Source organism: Carassius carassius, chromosome 13, assembly GCF_963082965.1.
Source record: "Carassius carassius chromosome 13, fCarCar2.1, whole genome shotgun sequence".
In the NCBI taxonomy this organism is placed as follows: Eukaryota; Metazoa; Chordata; class Actinopteri; order Cypriniformes; family Cyprinidae; genus Carassius; species Carassius carassius.
Genome location: NC_081767.1, coordinates 30,058,686 through 30,082,589, shown reverse-complemented (window position 1 = coordinate 30,082,589; position 23,904 = coordinate 30,058,686). Strand labels below are relative to the sequence as shown.

At 35.6% G+C, this 23,904-nt stretch overlaps 1 protein-coding gene and 1 long non-coding RNA gene across 6 annotated transcripts; one reads left to right on the top strand and one right to left on the bottom strand.

Annotated features, from left to right (window-relative positions):
* The first annotated feature begins 490 nt into the window (after positions 1-490).
* LOC132156310 (inosine-5'-monophosphate dehydrogenase 1a-like) lies at positions 491-23,256 on the top strand. Of its 5 annotated transcripts, XM_059565260.1 has the most exons (17): positions 491-756; positions 1,013-1,308; positions 5,099-5,197; positions 7,270-7,318; positions 12,187-12,288; positions 12,356-12,430; positions 12,593-12,799; positions 13,465-13,552; positions 13,635-13,834; positions 17,794-17,884; positions 18,049-18,144; positions 18,461-18,604; positions 18,726-18,870; positions 19,580-19,723; positions 20,775-20,858; positions 21,110-21,126; positions 22,347-23,256. In XM_059565260.1, the coding sequence occupies exons 2-17, from the start codon at positions 1,070-1,072 to the stop codon at positions 22,430-22,432; spliced, it is 1,866 nt and encodes a 621-aa protein (XP_059421243.1). In that variant the 5' UTR covers positions 491-756; positions 1,013-1,069; the 3' UTR covers positions 22,433-23,256. The 5 variants fall into 5 exon arrangements, with proteins under 5 accessions (XP_059421243.1, XP_059421246.1, XP_059421242.1 ...); XM_059565263.1 differs by lacking the exon at positions 1,013-1,308; XM_059565259.1 differs by having other exon boundaries at positions 491-1,308.
* Positions 22,986-23,377, bottom strand: LOC132156311 (uncharacterized). Its single transcript, XR_009437400.1, has 2 exons — positions 23,301-23,377; positions 22,986-23,268 (listed from the first exon to the last, which is right to left on the bottom strand). It is a non-coding gene; the product is annotated as an uncharacterized LOC132156311 (long non-coding RNA).
* Between the last annotated feature and the right edge of the window lie 527 nt (positions 23,378-23,904).

The window sequence follows — 23,904 nt, the reverse complement described above, 5'->3', positions numbered from 1 at the left end:
GGGAGGGGGGCCCATTAGGACTGCCTGTGCATAGGGCCCTCTTGTGCAGCGCCCCTGTGCGTGTAATTAACCCATCAAGAGCCGTTTTCTGTTGCTCCAACCTGAAGCCTCTGCAGGGTTGAGCACACTCCATCAGTGCACCCTGGGATTTGACTTTGTTTATGAGAAAGCCGTTTCTAGGTTGTGCGTACACATAGTGACAGAGGCGTATGAATGCATGCACACGCAAAAGAATTAATGTGACACCCAAATAAACTGTTAACGCATATTTTTATTGATACAAATGCATGCTTTTCATAGCCACACGAACGCACAAATGTGCACTGCAATGTTACCTTTGGAGAAACAAGAGGTGGGGCATGTAAAACCCATCCCTTGTCCTTCGCTCCATTAGTGAACACCATGCAAGCACCACAAGTTCCTCCCCCTGTTAAAGCACACACACAAACACACATGCACACTTAATGCTGTAAATCCTCTTTGTGAAAGTGACGCGCTTCTGTCAGAAACAGAGCTTAACTGAAGTGAAACAGGGAGAGAGAGAACCAGGCTCATTCAATTTTTGCTTGTCTGCCATCCGGTTAACTACTGTACTGTCCTGTCTGAGGTTCTGTGATCTGGTTTTTCTTTCAGGTTGATCAGTGGGACTACGAAAAAGACATCCAACCAGATCTTGGAAGCTTCTCATCTTGGACATTTGAAATTTGGGATTGTCAGCTGTTAATCAAAATCTCAACTATATCTGAATTGCTGCAGGTAACCTGCTTTGCACTCGCACAACTCTACAACTTTGGCCTGCGGTTAGGGAGATGCTAATAGCTTATGCAAACTGGATACAAATCTAACTGAGGACTTGCATATCCAGCGCTTATTATTTTTGGAATTTGTATTCTTTTAAACTTTGTGGAAGAGTTTGAATCCAAAGTTTAACCTGGTGTATGAGCAAACAGCTGCGACTGTGAAGGGGTCTCAGGTGAAGGGGGCAAGACAATAATCAGGTGTTTTTTGGAAGGGTGAGTCAGGCTCAAACAGAGCCACGGTGGAGGACGACCTACTGGATTTCGCTGATATGGACGTGCATGGGTATGACCACTATGCAGATGGGGATAGGGACAGCTACCAGATTGATTACCGGCGTATCGTGGGGGACATGGAGCCGGCCAGACCACAGATGTCATTACGAGACTCAGATCATCACTTTTATGGCCCGTTTACCCATAATACAATTCATGGGCATGGGCATGGGCACGAGACAGCTGCTCAGCGCTACAGTGCCACCCGGATTCAGGCAGGATATGAACCAGAAAGGTGAGAACATAGTGTAGGTCTACTTAAAGGATTAGTTCACTTCCTGAATAAAAAACTCCTGATAATTTACTCACATTTCTTTCTTCATTTGAAAAGAAATTAAGGTTTTTGAGGAAAGCATTAGCAGGATTTTTCTCCATGTAGTGGACTTCAATGGGAACTAACAGGTTGAAGGTCCAAATTGCAGTTTCAATGCAGCTTTCAGAGGGCTCTACATGATCCCAGCCGAGCAATAAGTCTCTTGTCTTTCAACACAATTGGTCATTTTCTAAAAATAAAATTTAATCTCATGTACTTTTTAACCACAAATGCTTGCACTAGCTCGACTTCACACATAAAGTAGTCACGTTCGAAACGTAGGCATAAGTACGGACCCAGTGTTTACAAAGCAAACGTGCAAAGAAAGTCAAATGCCCTTTACAAAAAAAGGTATACCAATGATGTCGGACGATTTTTAAGTTGGAGGAGAAAATGAAATGAGCTAACCGTGCCAGCCCTTTCCAACGTGATTACGTAATTTGTGAAGTTGTAGACGCGCATCGAAGAGCTAGTGCAAAATGAGCATTTGTTTAAAAGTATATACATTTTTTTTAGAACATGTTGGGTGACATGGGGGTGAGTAAGTTATCAGGAAATGTTTATTCTGGAAGTGAACTAATCCTTTATGAATGAAGGAATGAGAAGCTTTTTTTTTCTCAAAAATCTGAACAATTCTAAGACATTATTCTGTCATACTTGATCAAACTGAATAAGGATAGATATATAAATACACAAATAGACATTATGTCTATGGCCATAAAAATATAAACATTCTATATATATATATATATATATATGTATATATATATATATATATATACATATGAATTCAAGATGTTTATATTTTTTATCATTAATTTGTCACAATTTGTTTATTGCAGGCAGCAATAAAAAAACGGATATAAAATAAAAATATAGATAAAAATATAAGCATTCTGTATATTTAATTATTCATTCATATATTTATTTGTACAAACCTATTAATATTTAATATTGTTTTGGTAGTAACTCAGGAATTGTTTTGGTGTTGATTTTGGTCCCCTTTTGTGTTTGTATGTGAATAATTTCTTTATATTTTAAATTGTGTTGTGTTGAAGAAGTAAATAGAATAATAGAAAAATAACAGCTGTGAGTGAGTGGCAGAGAAGAAGGAGGGGGCGGCTCTGTTTTGTCTGCGTTGACCTCCGTCCAGTCAAAACAAGTAAAGACAGTAATGTATTGTTGATCAGCTGTAAATACAGAATGAACATAATGATATATTAACAAATAAGCATTTTAAGCATTTAATCATCACTGAACAACATTAAATGTATGAATTCAAAACAATTAATTAAATGACTGATGTTAGTTATGATAAAGTGTTTTTGCTGCCTATAATAACTTTTCAAACAGTCGTTCCAGCTTCTTAGCTTGAGAACCAATGCATAGATAAATGCCAAATCTCGTCTCAGTTTTAGTGAACATATGAAGTCAGTACCTCTCAAATTCTTTCGTTTTTTTAACGATATATTTATTGTTTTAGCATTTTAAACCTATCAAAAGTATCTTTGTGCTATCGTTATTTAAAATGAATGCCATTGGTTTGATATTTTCTTACTTAATATGTATAGATGTCCAAATCTAAGGGTCTAAGTGTCTTCTTGTCTAAGGGTCAAGCAAGGGTCAACCCCACCTCTGCGGTTGACACTTCTACTTGCCCTCAGAGGTTAACTAGTATTTATCTGCCTCAGAATTGCAGATCTTCAGCTTAGCTCAAGGACCATGTGACTCTGAGAATGTAAGACATGGCCCATCAATCTGTAGTGTGCCTGCGTGCTCTTCAAAGCTCCTTACATATCTGAAATAAGCTCTGCTTTACTGTGTCATGAAGCTCCGATGTGAAATGTTGCTGTAAAAAATTAAATCTAGAGGGACTTTTTCATTTTTCAACCACATCTTTTCTCTTTCCATTAGAGTTGGCTCTCTCGACAGATGAGCAGAGAACTTTAACGAAGGATTACATTGATAGAGCACTCTTTAGATCTAATCTGCAGTTTAGCGTATCCCACTAGGAAAGAACAGCATGTCTGTGTATGTAGAGAGGGCAAGATTAAATGTCTATCTGGAATAGATTCATCTGATGGCATAACCACTTAGAGTCATCTGGGTGTTAGAAGCTGCCTATATGTTAATAAACAAGGCTTTAAATGTTGAATGTTTAAATGTTTATTCTAGTGCAAAATGTATTACACATCCCATGTTGTAATCAAGAATTAATAAATCAATGAATGATTTTGCAATTCACAATTAATGATACAAAAAACTTAAGTGCACTAAGTTGCTAAATGCAAAAATATAGCACTCTCAGGGAAGTAAATTATTAATAAGTGCACTGACGTTTAAATTTGTATGCTCAGATAACTAGGCTACCTGAAGATCTGGCATAAAACAAATTGCCATTTATATAAAATATAATTTTTATTATTTAATACAATTTTTTTAGTATATATGTTTAAGTGGTAAATAAACAAACAAACAAATACAAAATACAGACTTATAGTAGCCTGCCCTACATATAGGAATGATAAAATAAGAACAATTCAATTTGAGATAAAATTAAAAAATAAATCAAAATAGTAATACAATATAACTATAACATCTCAACTAAAAAATATTGCATGCTTTAACAAAATAAATTAAAAGGCAGAGCAAGTTTCATCAATAAATATGGTGTAGGCTATATTTCCAGCCAAGCAAGCATGATTCAGCTCATTAAAAAATAATTTAGATGTAATATAAATTTAATCCGCCTGTAGCTTTATTATTCTACGAATTTGGAAATGTTCAAAAGAGACCTACAAACTCTCGGATATCCAGTTTGATTCTTGAACGTATTTTACTTGTGCATCGGTTCGATCGAATCATCGAATAGATTCTATGACTTGTTTACGAATTGGACTTCGCGTTTCTGTCAGATTCTTGTTCCGTAACTCAAGAAGGATACCCGTTTCAATGATATCTGTCAGGTAGTACGAACATTTTGTGGTGTAATCAAAAAATCGCTTCAAGATAAAAGTGGCACAGATAAATTCAGAGATTAAAAGAAAAAAAATTGAATTACTGACTCAAAAAAAAAAAAAAAAAAAAAAAAAACAGGTGTGTGAAGTGTTTAGCTCAACCTTTCAAGTTCCTTTTCCAACGCTAAACTGAGCGGGTGTCATGTGACTTCAGTACACGTTGTTGGCGGTCTCTGGACACACTGCTGCGCGTCTCACCATGAGAGCCTGCATTCAGAGCAGCTTCAGCCTCAGCCTCCTCAGAACACTGCGCTTCGGGATGAGAGACCGCTGCTCCTCGCACTGATCTCAAATGCACTTTAATACAGCCATCATCATGTGAGATACTGTACATGAAAATGAATATTTAGCAGAAGAAAGTGTGCTTATAATACTGCTCCGAAAGAGAAAGTAACTCGAACCTGTAAGTGGATTTGTTCTTATTTGTCGGTTAACTCGCCTAAAAAATAGTAATGTTTCTGGATCTATGAGAATGAACATTAAGTTATTTGCATTCGTTTCTCTCTCTCTCTTTATATATCCTTCTCCAAAAAAAAAAAAAAAAAAAAAATTAAGTTGTTGTGTCAAGTAGAAAATTGTTTGTATGCTCTACAATATAGTCATTCATTACATTTTGTCTGTGCATGGTTGAAGTTGAAACCAATTTTCATATGCATGTGTTACAAACTCTCTTTTCCATGTTTGCATGGTTATAGCATGGCTGATTACCTTATCAGTGGGGGAACTGGGTACGTTCCAGAGGATGGGCTGACTGCCCAACAGCTCTTTGCCGTCGGTGATGGTCTCACATACAAGTAAGTCGAGGATCATGCAAAAACCTTTTTTAGATGCCCTGCCTTGTAATCAGACACTTAGACTGATATGGACAGCAAAGTGTCAGCGCAGGACCTATCTTGTGTAGCTTCACCCTGGCGCACACACACATGCACTCTAGGTAGGCATCTTTCTGGACATCTGCCATGAAATGGCTCTCAACTCCATGGCAACCCTCTGTGCATCTCCATAGCAACGGAGAGCTCAAGTGCTCAGTCCCAGCACATGCGGCCCATGTTTATGGGACAATGCAAATCAGAGTGCATGTGTGGTCCTTTTTGTCCCATTTTTTCTTTCTTATTCACGATCCAGCTTGCGCAACATGTGCTTTAGTATCATTTATGAACATTGGTTCTTTTTATGCAGTATGTTTTGCATCAGTGTAATATATAAGCTTGTGTTTGTGTGTGAATATGAACATGCTTAGGCTTTTCCAGCCTTATGAAAACTTGTTAGCAGAGCAGTGGTCTCTGCATCTATTTTTGTCATGCTGGCTGGAGTGTTTGTTTAATCTGGTCTAATGGAGGTTTTATGAGCATTAGGTCACAGGGTCGGGACACTGAACAGTGCCTTCTCACACATGCTCCTGAGACAAACAAATCCGGCCCCAGTTTTCCTGTATCAAAACATTGTCATGCTTTAAAGTGACGCATATAATTTAAAACTTTCTACTAGAGAAAATAACAGTACTTTTTACTGAAGTTACTGTAGATTCTAGCAACACTAATATGAATAGCTTTTGGGTACCACTTTGAGTTTGGGGGAATCGCGATCACGGAAACAAATGTATCATGGTTTCAACAAAATTCGGTTTTCAACTTTGATATTAATAAGAAATGTTTTGTCAGCTGCAAATCAGCAGCATGTTAGAATGATTTCTGAAGGATCATGTGGCACTGAAGACTGGAGTAATGATGCTGAAAATATTCAGTTCTTTCAAATATTAACAATAATTCACAGTATTATAGGTTTTTTTCCTATATTTTTTTTTATTAAATAAATGCAGACTTGGTGAGTACAACAGATTTATTTCAAACATTTCAAAAATCTTACCAGCCTCAAACCTATGAATAGTAGTCTGTGTAAAACACTTTTGTAGTATATTACCACTGCATTACAAAGAGGCCACATGTGTGCGTGTGACATTGGTGACATGGTTAAGAACATTAACAAGATGTCTCAGTACACCACATCTTATGTAGATTATATGTCACTTGCCAGGACCAGAAGTACACTGTACCAGTGCAAGTGTATCATTTGTGGATACTAAAAATATTTGTGCTACAGGCAAACACACATATTTATTTACTCATACACTGCATCACAGTAATCATTCATCTTACACTACCATTCAAAAGTCTGAGGCCCGTAGTATATATATATATATATATATATTTTTTTTTTTTTTTGAAAGACATCTTCTATGCTCACCAAGGCTGCATTTATTTGATAAAAAATGCAGTAAAAACTGAAATACTGTGAAATAATATTACAATTTAAAGCAACTGTATTCTTTTGTAATATATTTTAAATTGTATTTTATTCCTGTGATGCGAACCTAAATTTTCAGCAGCCATTGCTCCAGTTTAAGTGTCAGATGATCCTAATAATTATCAATGTTGACAACAGTTGTGCTGCTTAATGTTTTTGCGGAAACATGATACTTTTTTTCAGAATTGTTTGATGAATAGAAAATTAAAAAAAAAAACAGTATTCATCTGAAATAAAAAATCTTCTATTATAAATGTCTTTACTGTCACTTTTGTTCAGTGACCTTGTTGAAGTTAAATTCTTAAAAAAAAAATACACTAAACTTAGAGATGATTGTGTTTAACAGTCACATACGTTGCTGACATGTTTGCATGAACTAGCCATAATAATACCCAAAATTCTGGATCTACCATGGTTTGTTTTATGTTTGTTTTAGAGTGTTTTTGACACAGATTTGAGAGTGCGTTTAAGCATTTTGTAATTCTGATAATGTTCTGATTCATAAATTGCAGATCTAAAGGTCATTGTTGCCTAACTCTGCCATCTGTTCTTCCTCTTTCAGTGATTTCCTGATACTGCCTGGCTTTATTGACTTCACATCAGATGAAGTGGTGAGTAACAACATTTATCAGAGGTCATCAACAAATGGGTGGAACAGGCCTCAAAAGCTTTTGTATTAGCAAACAATTTAGTGCAGAGGATAATTTTTTATCACATGAGTCAACTCAGATGCTAAGTTGATGGAAAATGAGCTCTTTAACTATCAGCAAGGTGAAAGATCTGCAGAGAACAGTACTTGTGTGCATGAGAGGTTAGCATGGCCATGTTAGTATCCACACAGTCCCTGGTGTGCTGGGCATGTTGTCACAAGCATTGAAGCTCAGGTGTGTGTGGGATACAGGGAGAGATAGAGAAAGAGACCAGGATGACACAAATATCAGTCCCCCTGGAACCACAACTTTAAACACATTTTTAATAAAAAATGGAGTGAATTTTACTATGCTGGGATAAATTATAAACCAATGATTTAGTTAAACAGGGAATCAGTTAAACTTAATAGGTAGTATTTAAATTTATGCATTTAGCAGACGCTTAAAAGCGACTTACAGTGCATTAAGGCTAACAGCTTTTACCAAACCTGTGTTCCCTGGGAATCTAACCCACAACCTTGTGCTGCTAGTGCAATGCTCTACCACTTGAGCCACAGGAATACTTATTTTATATAAAGGTCCCGTTCTTTGTGATCCCATGTTTCAAACTTTAATTTGTGTGTAATGTTGTTGTTAGAGTATAAATAATATCTGTAAAATTATAAAGCTCAAAGTTCAATGACAAGCGAGATATTTTATTTAACAGAATTCGCCTACAAAAAAACGACCCGTTTGGACTACAGCCCTCCAGTTCCTGCAGTAATGACGTCACTAGAACCGTTTTTTGACTAACCTCCACCCACATGAATACACAAAAAAGGGGCCGTGGTCTTGTTGCGCTCCGACGGAGAAGAGGAAGAGTTGCGTTTGTGTTTGTCGCCATGTCGTCGAAACAATGTTATTTTCATCTCGGATTCCAATCATCTTTGTCTGGCCTTCCCAGGAACACTGTACTTAGAGATCAATGGTTACAATTTATGTTTAACTCGGTTCCCGAAAAATTATAATCCACATATAAAACTATGTGCAGAACATTTTACTGAGGAGAGCTTCTTCAATCTCAATCAGTTTAATGCCGGATTCGCACAAAGATTATTCTTGAAAGATGGAGCAGTTCCCTCTTTGTCTGGAGAAGGTGTTGTTTATGGACCACAACCGGTAAGTGTATTTTATTATTTTAGTTGGTGCTTTTAACAGTTTCTGTATCTTATTACACAAAGGGCAACGCTGTTTAGCTTTGTTAACTAGATGTTAGGGCTGTGCTAAAAATCGAATGCGATTTTCATGCGCATCTCGTCAGTAAAGGCATTCTGTGATTAGAAGTACATCTCCAGCACGTGCGTTCAGATCAGGATTGCCAGGTTTTCAAAACAAATCCTGCCCACTTGCTTCTCAAAACTTGTCCAAAACTAGCCCAATCGCGTTTCCAGGAGGTAAACGTGCGCTCAGCTGCTGTCGAATCACAACACAGGAACCGCTGGCACAATCAGAACTCGTTACGTATTTCTGAAGGAGGGGCTTCATAGAACAAGGAAGTCATCAGCCCATTTTTATGACAGTGAAAACAGCAGTATACAGATAAGTAAATTGTGTGAAAAATACTGTTTTTTTTACACACGAAACATGAACACGTTATATTGCACGCTGTAAACACAATCAAAGCTTCAAAAAAGCATGAAAAACGGGACCTTTTAACTTATTTTGTTGAAAAACTAAAAAAAAATAGATTTAGGGTAGTCGATGAGTCTGTTTAAAATGTTTTTTTTCTTCTGTAGGGCAGGTATGTTAGCTTCCTGCTGGTGTAAATGCACAAACACAACTTTGAGCACTTCTGAGATTACGCAGAGCTGTGGTTAATGAAGGGACACAGGTGTTATAGAGGGAGAAGAAAAATAAGACATGTATATAGTGCTTTTGTCTTTTTTTTTTTTTTTTTTTTTTTTTACATATTTCTATTTAGTTTATTTAATCATTTCATTTTTTAATTTCAGTTTGAGGAATTTTAGTACTTGCTTTTTAATTAATACTATCAGTTAAATGGTTGAATTTTTTTTTTATAAGTTTGCTGTTAAATAAAAATATTCTAAACATATTTGTTAACTCATACTGATTCGTGCAACCACATGTGCTTACAGACATGTTTCGCTGAGGAAGCACCTGCTCCACTTTCGCTTAACTGAACTAATAAAGGCAGCAAAATGGCAAAAGACAATATTGGTTAAACGGTTATCAGAGAGTGAATCTGTGAGTGAATGTATACATATTCTGAATGGGTTATAGTCTAGAAAGCGCGCAAAGAGCGTTCCCCCTTATAATCATTAAAAAGCTGTCACTCATTTTAGTTTTTCTCGAACTCACAAAAGTTTGGTTATATTCAGTGAAGCACTACACTACTGCACAACTAAATCTCTTATTTACATTGTGTCTAGATTTAGTTTGTTCTAATGAGAAGATTTGTCAGTGTGCACAACTCCGAAACACTGAACAAAACTCCTGCCCATTGCGTTCATGAAATCAACAGACATGTCTGTGATTGGCTACAATGTTCAACACTGCAGAAACTTGTTTAATAAAAAAAAATAATACCTGTGTTTATTAAAAAAATCTAATTAGACAAGTTGTGCACAGAGGTAGGCCTGCTGTTTTTTTTAATGTCTGACGAAGAAATATTTACATTTACATTTAGTCATTTTGCAGACACTTTTATCCAAAGCGATTTACATTTAGGGAATACGTAAAGAGATTCTTCTTAAAGAGGCAGCAAGAAGTTTTCGGCAATGTTCAAATAAGTACAATCTAGAAAGAGAAGGAATAAATAAAGTAAAAAGTCGAAAGAGTTTTCAGCTGTGGCTTGAAAATTGTCGGATTCAGCATTCCGGGGTTGAAACTGGGAAGATCATTCCACCAGCCAGGACTGGTTAAGAATTTTTTGGGAAGTGATTTTGTGCCTCTCTGTGAAGGTGACAAGGCATAACTCACTTGCGGATCTCAGACTTCTGCAGGGGATTTTTTTGCCCCTATGCGACCTGTATCTGATCTTTTCATGACAGTCTGAACGACACAGATCCGATCTTTTCAAATGCGACCCAGGCCACTTGGGTATGTGGTCCTAAATCCGATACGTATACGATCTTTTGAAATGCAACCTCCGTCTGAACGGCCAGGTCACATGTATCCGACCCGTACGTCATTGATACGCTACAAACGTCATAATTCTGCATTGAAGTAGGTGGAAATGAGAAGATAAACAACAACCATGGCGGACGATGCTGCTTAAATAATTTTAATATTGCTAAACGAGCTCCGCTGTTGACTACACTGTTGTTGACATCCACGTTTAGCTACTTCCGCAAACAACGAGTGACGTCGTTGGCCGTTGAGTACTCTTTTGCGGATCACTTCTGGGTCATTTCACGTTCACACAGGAGATCACAAAAGGTTGCATTTAATTGGAAATGTGCAAAAACGGCCTTGCAAAAAATCAAATTTTTTCAAAAAAATCGGAATTGAGCATTAAGCCCTGCAGTGTGAACGTAGCCTTATAGTGAGTGGAAGTAGGCAGGTGCTGAGCCTATGGCTGTTCTATATGCAAGCATCAATGTGTTGAACTTGAGGCAAGAAAGACAAGAAGCTCAGTCTTTGCCAGGTTGAGCTGTAGGTGATGTTCTTTCATCCATGCCGAGATGTCCACCAGACAACTTGAGATCCATGCAGTATTGTTGGACCATCTAGTTGAAATGAGAGATAGAGCTGTGTGTCTTCAGCATAGCAATGGTTGGAGAAACCATGTGCCTGTATGATGGGACCCAGTGATGTAGTGCAATTGGAGAAGATGAGGGGTCCAAGAATGGATCCCTGAGGAACCCCAGTGACCAGTTGATGTGCTTTGGATACCCCCCAGGCCACCCTGAAAGACCTACCAGTGAAATAGTATTCAAACCATGGAAGTGGAATCCCTGTGATGCCCGGAGATGAGAGGGCAGACAGGAGGATCTGACGATTGACAGTGTCAAAAGCAGTGGATAGATCCAACAGAATAAGAACTGATGATTTGGAATCAGTAAGGCAATACGTAAGGCTTCCATGACTGACAGCAGTGCAGTCTCAGTTGAATGGCCAATCCTGAAACTGGTTAGCATCCAGTTTGTTGTTCTGTGAAAGAAACAATGATACCTGGTTGAAAACAACTTGTTTGAGGGTTTTCGCTATGAATGTAAGGAGAGAGACAAGTCTGTAGCTGTCAATAAGATAAGTGTTTAATGAAGGCTTTTTGAGCAGTGGGGTTACTGGAGCCTGCTTGAATGAAGTGGGGAAGGTGCCTGTGAGTAGAGATGTGTTTGATGATGATGTGTGAGTCCTGGTAATAGTGTAGGAGAGATTGCTTGGAGAAGGTGTGAGGAGGTTTGGGTCTAGCGGCCATGTTGTAGGATGGCTGGAGAGGAGAAGTTTTGATACTTCTGCCTCAGTGAGGGGACAGAAGAAGAAGATGGAAGTTTTTTGTTTTGGGTTTGGTTGGTTTGAGGTCCTGTGTGTGGGGGGCTGAGAATTGACTACTGATTGTTTTAGGTTTGTCTGTGAAGAATGTGGCGAAGTCATCTGCTGTTATAGAAGTGGCGGAGGGGGGAGGAAGGGGACAGAGGACAGAATTTAATGTTTTTGAAGCTGTGAAACACAAAAGTTCATTTTTACACACACCTAAGTATCAGACTTACAGTATGTGGAGTTCCTAAATTGACCAATCATAAATTAGCTTTGCTTACTTGAACATGTTTGTTACATAGACAATTTATCCCTTTCTGATATTTTGTAATAATCATGTGTTTTCACAGGATTTGACATCTGCCCTGACCCGGAAGATAACCCTGAAGACGCCCCTCATTTCATCTCCCATGGACACAGTCACAGAGTCCTCCATGGCCATCGCTATGGCTGTAAGTAACACTCACAGAAACATTTAAATCAGTATTTGTACTAAATCGTAACTGGTTTATCCCATAGCTCATGGGTGGAATAGGAATTATTCATCACAACTGCACACCTGAGTTCCAGGCCAATGAGGTCCGGAAAGTGAAGGTCAGTCATAAGATAAGAGATGAAGATTATGAAAAAAAAAAAAAAAAATCTGGTAAATTGTAGATACACGTATTATGAAAATGAGTGTTCTGAGTTTTGAGTTAAAGATGTAATGAAATTGATCAGTTATTGAAATGTTCTGTGTGTCTGTCATAATGGCAGAAATTTGAGCAAGGCTTCATTACGGACCCTGTAGTGATGAGTCCACGGCATACGGTCGGCGATGTGTTTGAAGCAAAGGTACGGCACGGTTTCTCCGGCATCCCTGTCACAGAAACCGGCAAGATGGGAAGCAAGCTTGTGGGCATCATTACATCACGAGACATTGACTTCCTGTCAGAGAAGGATTACAATAGGCCACTGGAAGAGGTTTGTGATTTGAAATTTGTAAATTCTATTTTAACTATTTAATAGTTTAAAGTTTGATTCCAATTTAAGTGACGTTCTACAATCTAAGTATTCATTTAACTTCCATAAAGTGGCATTTTGAGTTCAACTGAATCTTTAGCAGCACAACTGTGTTCAGCATTGATAATAATAATACATTATTCTTGTGCACCAAATCAGCATATTAGAATGATTTCTAAAGGATCATGTGAGACTGAAGACTGGAGTAATGGATGCTGAAAATTCAGCTTTTCATCACAGGAATATTACATTTTATAATTCATTAATTTTATAATACATTTCTTGTTAAAATAGGCAATAGTTATTTTTAATTGTAATAATATTTCACAATATTAATGTTTTTAATGCAGTTTTGATCAAATAAATGCAACCTTGGTGTGCATAAGTGGCTTTCAAAATATTGAACATTTCAAATTTTAACTTTGAAAAACATTGAACATATCAACATTTATTTTGAATATTGTAGAATTTAAAATAACATTAATCACTGATGAATCATTCAAAATAAAACCAGTTACATTTATAAAAAAATATATCCTGAGTTTTGTTTTTAAACAATCATAATAGTCCTGAATACTATTATTATGCATAAATGATTGTTTCTAAAAATTTCTCAAATCCTCCAGGCAATGACAAAACGAGAAGATTTAGTGGTTGCTCCAGCAGGTGTAACATTAAAAGAGGCAAATGACATTTTACAGCGCAGTAAAAAAGGTATGAACATCAGCTTCAGTCTTGTTTATGTTGTGATGTTTAGCACAAGCTTGCTGATCACATTCCTGTTTCTCTCTCTCAGGTAAACTGCCTATAGTGAATGACAGCGATGAGCTTGTAGCTATAATAGCTCGTACCGATTTGAAGAAGAACAGAGACTATCCTCTAGCCTCCAAAGACTCTCGTAAACAGCTGCTGTGTGGCGCTGCCATTGGCACCCGTGAGGACGACAAGTACCGGCTAGACCTGCTCATGCAGGCCGGAGTGGACGTGATAGTTCTGGTGGGTCTTAAAAGGAATAGCGTGAAATTAAACTTTATCAAGCTTATTTCATCGCTTTTGCTGCATTTGATAGTTTGTTATGCTATGATGCAAATGAAAGATGTAAACAGTTAATGAGAAACATTCACTTTTAAAAGAATGACTTACCCATAACTTAAAATATGCTGAAAATTTGTTTGATTCTTTGTTGGAACAGATTTGCTCACCAATGGATCATCTGCAGTGAATGGGTGTCATCAGAAAGCAATTTTATTTTTATTTTATTTATTTAACCCATATTTTACCAGGAATAATCCCTTGAGATAAAAATCTCTTCTACCAGGGAGTCCTGGCCAAAATGGCAGCATACAAAATTTTACACATAAAATATTACAAGACAAGCATTAAAGGAAAACAAAACAAAAACAAAAAATCCTGTCACAAAAATGTCCAGCACTCAAGATTAATGTAATATATAAATGTTAAGTAAAACAGGAACATGATTCTTTCAAATGTGACGTCAAAAGGTTTCTAAAAATATTTAACGATGGCAGCATGTTTAGCTTCAAAGTACTCTGCATTTCATTCCATAGTCTGGGCGCATAACAGGAAAAGGCAGTTTTACCAAACTCGGTGTATGATCGAGGCACAGTTAAAAGTAATTTAAAAGACGATCTAGTTTTATAGCTACCAGAACAATAAGATAGGAGACTACAGATATACAGAGGCAGTTTACCTATTAGAGCTTTGGCAATAAACATCAACATATGCATTTTTCTCCTCTGACACAAGGAGGGCCAGCCAACCAAATCAAACAAAGTGCAATGATGGGTACATGTAGGAGCATTTGTCACAAATCGTATTGCAGCATGGTATATGCAATCTAATTTTTTTAGTGAAGATACATTAGCATGCATATAAATCACATCGCCATAGTCCAGCACAGAGAGAAAACAACTTTGAATAATTCTCTTTTTGGCTTCAGATGGAAAACATTTCTTTAAACGAAAAAGAAACCCCAATTTGGGTCTGAGTTTTTTTGAAAGATTGTCAATATGAATATTAAAACCTAACCTTTCATCAAGCCATATGCCCAGGTATTTATAGGTATTTACTCTTTCTACACAGTCCCCTTCCAAAGTTAAAATGGGTGGAATCACGAGTGTGTTACGAGAGCGAGTAAACAGCATATATTTAGTTTTCTTAATATTTAAAACCAATTTTAAATTTAACAATGAAGATTGCAATACCTGGAAAGAATCTTGTAATAGCTCAACAGCTTTTTTTATGGACTGTGCAGACGTATAAATAATTGTATCATCGGCATATAAATGCAGTTTAGCTAAAGTTATATCTTGACCCAAACCATTTATATAAATTGAAAATAAAATTGGTGCTAAAATGGATCCCTGAGGAACACCTTTCTTGATTTCTAGTTTTTTTGAAATGTAATTTTCAACTGAGACACACTGCGATCTTTCGGATAAATAATTTTTAAACCAATTTATACTCATTTTACTAAAACCTAAGGACCTGAGTCTTTTTAAAAGAATTTTGTGATCTACAGAATCAAAAGCTTTAGAGAGATCTACAAATAAAGCAGCACAGTAATTTTTATTATCTAAAGAAGTAATAATATCATTTGTGACAAGAGTTGCCGCTGTTACAGTACTATGGGCTGACCTAAACCCCGATTGAAACTCATTTAAAATATTATTTTCTGTTAAAAACTGTTTAACCTGATCATTTACAAAAGACTCAAAAACTTTTGCCATAACTGATAACCTTGAAATAGGACGATAGTTATCCAGTTCATGAGGGTCACCCCCTTTTAACAAAGGAAGAACCATGGCTGATTTCCATGCAAAGGGAATTACATTTGACGTTAAACTTAAATTAAAAATAGAAGTAATAGGTTCTGCTATAAAATCTGCTGCAATTTTTAAAAAATAAGGTTCAATATTATCAGGTCCTGTTGACTTTTTACAATCTAAATTTAGTAGGGCTTTATGAACTTGTGATACTAAAACAGGGTTAAATGTAAAAAACTGAGTAGAGCGATATATTTCAGTTTCACCATTCCCTTTTATTATATCGTTGGTTAAATGACTAGGGTCAGGGGCTGAACCCGCAGTAATGAAAAAATTATTAAAAACCTCAACAATAATTTCTTTCCCTTTTATAATTTTTTCCTTTACTTTTAAATAATCAGGTAAACTCATAGAGGGCAATATTATTAACAGAGAACTAGCATTCCTTTGAGTGCTGGAAGCTATGGTTTGAAGTAAAAAAAAAAAAAAATTGATTCTTACAAACATGCAGCTTTTCACTTCACAAGACATTAATTGATGGACTGGAGTCGTGCGGGTTATTGTGATGTTTTTATCAGCTGTTTGGACTCTCATTCTGACGGCACCCATTCACTGCAAAGGATCAATTGGTGAGCAAGTGACGTAATGCTAAATATCTCCAAATCTGTTCTGATGAGGAAACAAACTCATCTACATCTTAGATGGCATCAGGTCAAGTACATATCTAGCAAATTTTCATTTTTGGGTGAGCCATTCCTTTAAGCAAAAAATGCACCAGCAAGTCAAATTTCCAACATGACAAAATAATGTTTTTTAGCAACAAACCTGTATAGCAAACAGAGATACATGTGTCAAACATGATAAATGACCCTCTCTATAATCATACACCTGCAGAACACATGCAGTGGAGACAGTGATTACAGTCAAACACCTGCAAAGCTAAAAATAGAATTTCCATTTGATTTCTTTGTTCCATGTGTCGAGTAGTGTGGAGTCCAGCATTAGCATGTTTTCATTTTCAGTAGTAAACCGTATTGGGCCAAATGTAGTTTGAATTACACAAACATCAAAATAAATGTAAACCTGGGGTGCTTTGCGCTCACAATGTTATAGGCAAACCATATTCTGAGACTGAGATTTTGTGTGCTATATGATAGTTTGTATTTAAGCCAAAATGTTTGTGAACTGTTTAGAGGCCTATAACGAAGCAAGTATAAAATGCGCTTTAAGTGTAAACCAGAAAGTCAAGATGTTTGTCAAATATTGGCAGATATTTGAGGGGAAGGGTTGCAATTCAATTCTGAAGACTGGTACGTGAAATAATTCTGCAAAAAAATCTTGTATGGCAAACGGTATATGATGTCAGGCTCAAGGGCGAGACCAAGGATGTATCTCTGAAATAATATTGCAATTTAAAATATTAATTTTCTATTTTATTATATTTTAAAATACAATTTGTTTCTGTGATGCAAAGCTGAATTTTCATGAGTATTTCATCATTCTCCATTCTGTCATTATAATGTGCTTACTTGCTGGTCAGTTAATATTCCTTATTGTCAATGCTGAGAAAAGTTTGTGCTACTAATTTTTTTTTTTTTTTTTACGATTCTTTGATAAATAGAAAGTTCAAAAGAAGAGCATTTAAAATGTTTTGTAACATAATGAATGTCTGGACTCTAGCGGTCTTGCTGAATAAAAGTATAAATTACTTTAAAAAAAATCTCACCGACCCCATAACCTTTGAAAGGTTGTGTACCATCTAATCTTCTTAGACAGCTTTGGAGTTTGTATACTTTGTCAAGTGATCAATCCATGATTTTTAGAATCTGTGTTGGTCAAATAAATGTAAAGGTTGTTATATTGACTACTTTGAACAAAGAATGATGTCATTGCTTACAAATGACAATTAAAAAGACAGAATTGATTTATGTTCTTACCAGAGAACTTGATTAGCTGGTTCAGGTGTGTTTGATTTAAGATGTGACAGTACTGTTTGGCTAGATCTTTACTTTCACTAGAAAATTAATTAGAGGTAGGATTAGGGCAGGGTAGAAACCAAATTCTACAGCAGAATAGAACCTATCATTCCTTGCGTTCAAATAATATTGCATTAACTTCTGACTTTCAGCTCTTAACCCTTCATGATATGTGATGGTTATTCTGTCTCAGGACTCTTCTCAGGGGAACTCAGTGTTTCAGATCAGTATGATCAACTACATCAAACAGAAATACCCAGAACTACAAGTTGTTGGAGGAAACGGTGAGGCTTTTTTGCCCTCTGTGTGGTTCTTACTTTTTCTGTATAAACTGAGGATAGCTTGAAATTAGTCATATTTAAGATGCATGGACCTACAATTGCAGTTTTCCAAAGTTAAATCAAGTAATAGCATATTCTCTGTGTTTTATTCTTTCTCTTGTATACAGTGGTGACTGCTGCTCAAGCAAAGAATCTTATAGATGCCGGTGTTGATGGTTTACGAGTGGGCATGGGCTCTGGATCCATCTGCATCACACAAGAAGGTATGTCTTTAAAAGACAAACTTCCAGTGGAAAGTTCCTAGAAGTTAGCTAAATGTTAAATAACTTTATGAGGACACAGTTGAAAGTAAAACTGGTGCCTTTATTACTTCTGAAAATGGCAAAAGTTTTATTTTAGGGTTAGGATTTGGGATTAGTCTAAAAATAAATGAATTGCCAATTTTTATAGCAATGTAAACTTGTATATATAGACATACTTTAAAGGAATATTCATTTTTGGGGATAACTATGATTGTATTTTTCAGATCAGAAGACATTAATTAGATTAATTATATATAGTTGTGTGTTTATCATGTAGTGATGGCGTGTGGGAGACCGCAGGGCACGTCTGTGTATAAGGTGGCTGAGTACGCCCGGCGTTTTGGGGTTCCGGTCATTGCAGACGGTGGCATCCAGACGGTTGGGCATGTTGTCAAAGCCCTTGCTCTGGGAGCATCCACAGGTGTGTGTTTTTCTGGGTGATTTGCCTGAACGATCATTGTTATTAATAGCTGGGATTTGTTTGCCTACATTTTACTGGCCATGTCAGACCGTGCCCTTCCCTTCTGCCTGTTTTGTTTCAGTGATGATGGGGTCATTGTTAGCAGCAACCACAGAAGCGCCCGGTGAGTATTTTTTCTCAGACGGCGTACGACTGAAGAAGTACCGTGGCATGGGCTCTTTGGACGCAATGGAGAAAAGCAACAGCAGTCAGAAACGTTACTTTAGGTAAACAGTCTTAGACTCGGATGACTTCATGTGTACATGGATAAAGATGACAGTGGGTGTTTCTTCAGTTATGAATGCAAAGGAGAGTTTTTTACATTTTGATATCTTTTCAGTCATGAACAATTTCTCCTGTGTCATTTCTAGCACATCTCAAACGATGATAACAGCATCCTCTTGTGGAAATGAGGGATGGACATAAATTTAATTGAAAACAGTTTAATTATCCTAAATACAAACAATTACTTAGAATGTTCCTTATTTTCTTCACACTTTACATGTGTCATATTTCATCTCATGTATGCTCTTCATTGACAATGTTGTCAATGTTAACTTATTTAAAAATGGTTTATGTTGGAAATGATGTCAAAACTGATGTGTGTGATTTTTGAAAAATGAATATAATATTCTTTATATAGGATAGTTTATAATAGTTTTGCTAAAAAATTATAGTTGAGCTTTCAGTATATAATAACAATTTGTATTTCATATTTTTTAGAATCCAAGGTCCGAAACAATTAAATACATACATAAATGGCATTTTGAAATCGAAATAAACAATAATGACCTTCATATAACAGAAAAAGTTTTAAAACAGTTTAGTGAAGTAAAAAGAAACACCCCAATAAGATATATACAATCTGTTATATAAATTTTTTTTGTATTGTATGCAGGACATAATGGGTTGTGTGTATATGTTTGTGTTTTCCAGTGAAGGTGATAAAGTGAAGGTGGCTCAGGGAGTCTCTGGCTCAGTTCAGGACAAAGGCTCCATACACAAATTTGTTCCATACCTCATCGCTGGAATTCAACATGGCTGTCAGGATATCGGTGCAAAGAGCTTGTCCATTCTGCGGTAAGCATCATTTTCCCTTCTAGATGTCTGGAAAGCTTGACATAGGACATAATGAAATCAAAATTGCAGTTTTGTTCCTTTTAATTCATGTTTATTAGATTTAAGCCCATCTCTATATTAGTACAAACTGTTTAACTAAAGTCTTATTTTTTTTTAGACCAAACCTTTATCATATATACACTACTGGTCAAAGGTCTGGGTTTTCAACAAGGCTGTATTTATTTGAAAAAAATTACAGTAATATTGTGAAATATTATCCCAGTTTAAAATTGTTCAGAAATAGAAAGTTTTCTATTTAGTATATTTACAAATGTAATTAATTCCGCAACATTGACAGTAATAAGTTGTAAAACATTAATAATTGAGCACCAATGAAATGTAGCTTTGCCATCACAGGAATAAACTACATTTCTCTATATATTGAAACAGAATTATTTATTCAATTTTTAAAATGTATAATTCAGTTTATAGAATTAAATTGTATAATATTACTTTATAATATAAATATTAATTTATATTAATCAGTGATAGCATTTCACAATATAACTTTTTTTTTTTTTAATTTTTGGTGAGTGTAAGAGACATTAAAGTATTTTATTTATTTTTTTTTAATTGGAATAATAATTAAATTCCAATTAATTATCCAACATTTTTGCCATTAGTTATTTCTTCTGGAAAAAATTAACTACAAATTTTTTTTAACGTATTCTACACTAAACAGTTTTTTGTTTAGTAATTCTCTTTAGTAAAGAGTATCCTGTTTTATTGAAATTATAAATACCTCCAACAGTTGATTAGCAGTAGCTAGTAGTGAAACACTGTCTTCACTTAGACGAATGCTTCTAAATTATTCTGTTTAAAACATCAGAAAGAAATTATATGTATTCATTACTTCCATCCAAGTCGGCATTTATCAAGCTGTAATGTAAACCAAAGGCTGTTGACTATATAAAATACAAAAACTCTTTCTAAAAAAGAAAACATAAACACAAAAAAGAATGTAGTCTGTCTGTACCTACATCTGTGTAAGTCTCCCCTGCGTTACATATAGATCGATGATGTACTCTGGAGAGCTGAAGTTTGAGAGGAGGACCATGTCTGCTCAGGTTGAGGGTGGAGTTCATGGACTGCATTCGTAAGTATCCTCCCACTCATTTAACCCCACCCACCTGAACCACCATGTGTGTTTCTTTCCACATACCCTCAAATAAAAGCTGTGAAACATTTCACGTCATTAGAAGTTTTCTAAAAGTTTAGCAATCTCCTCTGTTTTTTAAAAAGTTCCTCTCAGAGACCCTCAGTCTTTCCCTTCGTACATTGTCATGGAAAAGTAGAGTTTACATGTGAAACTGTCTTCTCTTCCCTTCTCTTATGCTGTCATCATAGATATTCTTTTGTGCCATGTAAGTATAATAGCGTCTCATGTCTCTTATAATAGTGTTAAGTTTTGGTGGAGGGAATTGTGTTGTAAACAGCGGTAGGAGACTGTCGTATCAAGTAGACAAACCTAGTGTCCACTATCCCAGTGTCCTGCTGTGGTTGTGTACTCGTAACGCTCTCAGAGGCTTGTCTTTGACAGGGAGATTATCTAGAAAGAAACCCACTCCCACTTTTAAAAGGAGAGATTACCCAAAAATGACAATTCTGTCATCATTTATCCATCTGAAAATTTCAGAGCCTTTTTTATTTCCATAATTTGCATGCAAATAGTGACTAGAGGCTGTCAACCTTTAAAAAGGACAGAAAAAGACCAGTTGGGCTCAGTAGGTTTTTATTTTATTTTAAGAATTCTCTCATGCTTGCTTGTGTGAAACTTATGTAAAATAATTTAAATATTATTACAATTTAAAATAACAGCTTTCTATTTAAATATATTTTCCAATATAATTTATTAATGTGAAGCAAAGCTGAATTTAAAGCAGCCATTACTCCAGTCTTCAGTGTCACATGGTCCTTCAGAAATAATAATTTGTTGTTTAAGAAAAATGTCTTATTATTGATAAAAAAGGATTGCTCTGTTTAATATATTTTTGTGAATTTTTTTTTCAAGATTCTTTCATGATTAGAAAGTTCAAAAGAACAGCATTTATTTGAAATATATATTTTTAAAATATTTAAATGTCTCTGTCACTTTTGATCAGTTTAATGTGCCCTTGCTGAATAAAAGTTTAATCTTTCATATAAATAAATAAATAAACTAACTCACTGACCCCAAACTTTTGAATGGTAGTGCATCATAAAAATAATCCATATGACTTGTGCACTATATTTCACATGATATCTTTGTGTAAAGAACAGACTGGAATTTAAGGTTGTTATTAAATATGACACTAGATCTATGATGAGGCCATTATTTCTCATGCGTCTCATAACCAATGACAATAAGCAATTTCAATATCTGGAAGCAAAAATTATATTTAAGACTGAATAATGTCTTGAATTTGATTCTATTCCTTGCTGAAAGGCACTTTTATGATACTTCCATGCTGTTTTTTACATAAATTTTTGGGCGAACTGTTCGTCTAATGAAGTGATTTAATTAGATTTTTTTTTCTGGACTAATCAATGCGTGGACAATAAAACCGCATTTATTAAGGTTCTGTTTCTTTTCTGTTCTCGGCAGTTACGAGAAGTGGTTATATTGAACAGAGCAGCAGGGGGCACACAAGAGCTGGACCCAATGTCCCGTCACCAGCCAGCCGTCACTAAACACAGCAGCTACAAGTGATTTCTGCTATCCTCATCCCCTTCATCCTTTTTCATGGGCTGTATTTCAAGGTTAACGTACCATCACATATACCCTGAACTCTCGGTTGATTAACCCAGACCATGCTTACTTGAGTATATTCACAGTTAGCACACAAAACTTTCTCAACAGAGCGATGAATCAACAAGTCACCATGCAAACCTACGCTAAGAATAATCGCACTATAGTGCTTCTTTCTTCTTCTTTTGATCAGTGGTCATTTACTTATTTGATGGCCATGGAATCATTCTTCTATTTACATTTTTTGTTTTGTGTAATCTTTTAATCACTGAGAATAAGAATTACATTTTTTTGTGTGACACTAATTATATAATAAGAAATATCAAATATGTATTTTTTATTATAGAAATGCACATTAAATATAGACTAAACATTAAAAATGAAAAAGAAAACTGTCTGATTGTAATAAAAGCCAGCAACAGTACTGAATATACTAGGAACTTTATTGTTTTGATTTTGTTTGGGCTTCCCTGTAAGAACTAGGTACTTGAGATGTTATTTTGAAAATCCTATGAATGTACTGCATCATCTGAAATATGAGGATGCAATGTATGTGTATGTAAGAGAGAGGCTGTCTATGAACATTTCTGATATGTGGGGTATATTTTTCCAGACTGTCTTGGTGGTTCATTCTAATTCACATTGTCTGTTATTTTAATAGCAATAATACTTTTTGTGATCATCATGTTATGAGTAAATCAAGTGCTTTCCACTTTGCCATTAGAGTGTTACCAGTTAAATTGGAAGGGAATCTAAAATATAAAAAGCATTTGTTTTCCTTATTGTTTTCATGAGAGCATGTTTGCAGACTGCTTGTGTCACAATGCTTTTCCGATTATCCAGAAAGCATGATTATTTTATGGACCAGATTAAGTATCAGCCTTAAAATGTCAGGTGTTCTGTACTATTTCAATAGTCAGTAATGTACACAGACATTAGAGATGCTCATTTCTTTGTTTATTTAAGTTTCACACACTTGCATACCTTAACTTAAAGAAGCATTTATGTATACATCAAACATTTTACAGGATAAAAAAATCTGAATTGAAGGAAAGTCGAAAGCATTTGCTGTAAAAGTGACACTTTCAACTTGGGCACCATTTGGTAGTTTGCACAGACTGTTGTGTTGTCTTTCTGAATATAATACAGTTTATAGAATAAAGAATGAGTTTTATAGACTTGTTTCTTATTTTGTTCCTGTAGTATCCATTTCTGTCTACTCTATACTTTGATTAAATCTTTTAAATGTTAGTGTACCTTTTTCTAAACACAGTAGCATAATGAGCAATGCAATTCAGAGGTTTATATGGTCATGTTAAAGCATAGAAGTGTTGGACCATTTACTAATCAAAGAGAGAAAATGCACATTTAATACATTTGAAGAAAAAAAGAGAAGCCAAGAGTGAGACAATCT

What these genes read in the sequence shown, in the direction of transcription:
- LOC132156310 (XM_059565260.1), top strand. Translation starts at nt 1,070, where the DNA reads ATGGACGTGCATGGGTATGACCACTATGCAGATGGGGATAGGGACAGC. An exon ending in GGTGATGGTCTCACATACAA is followed by an intron (nt 5,198 to 7,269) that starts GTAAGTCGAGGA and finishes TTCCTCTTTCAG; the next exon opens with TGATTTCCTGATACTGCCTG. An exon ending in ACAAGTTGTTGGAGGAAACG is followed by an intron (nt 17,885 to 18,048) that starts GTGAGGCTTTTT and finishes TCTTGTATACAG; the next exon opens with TGGTGACTGCTGCTCAAGCA.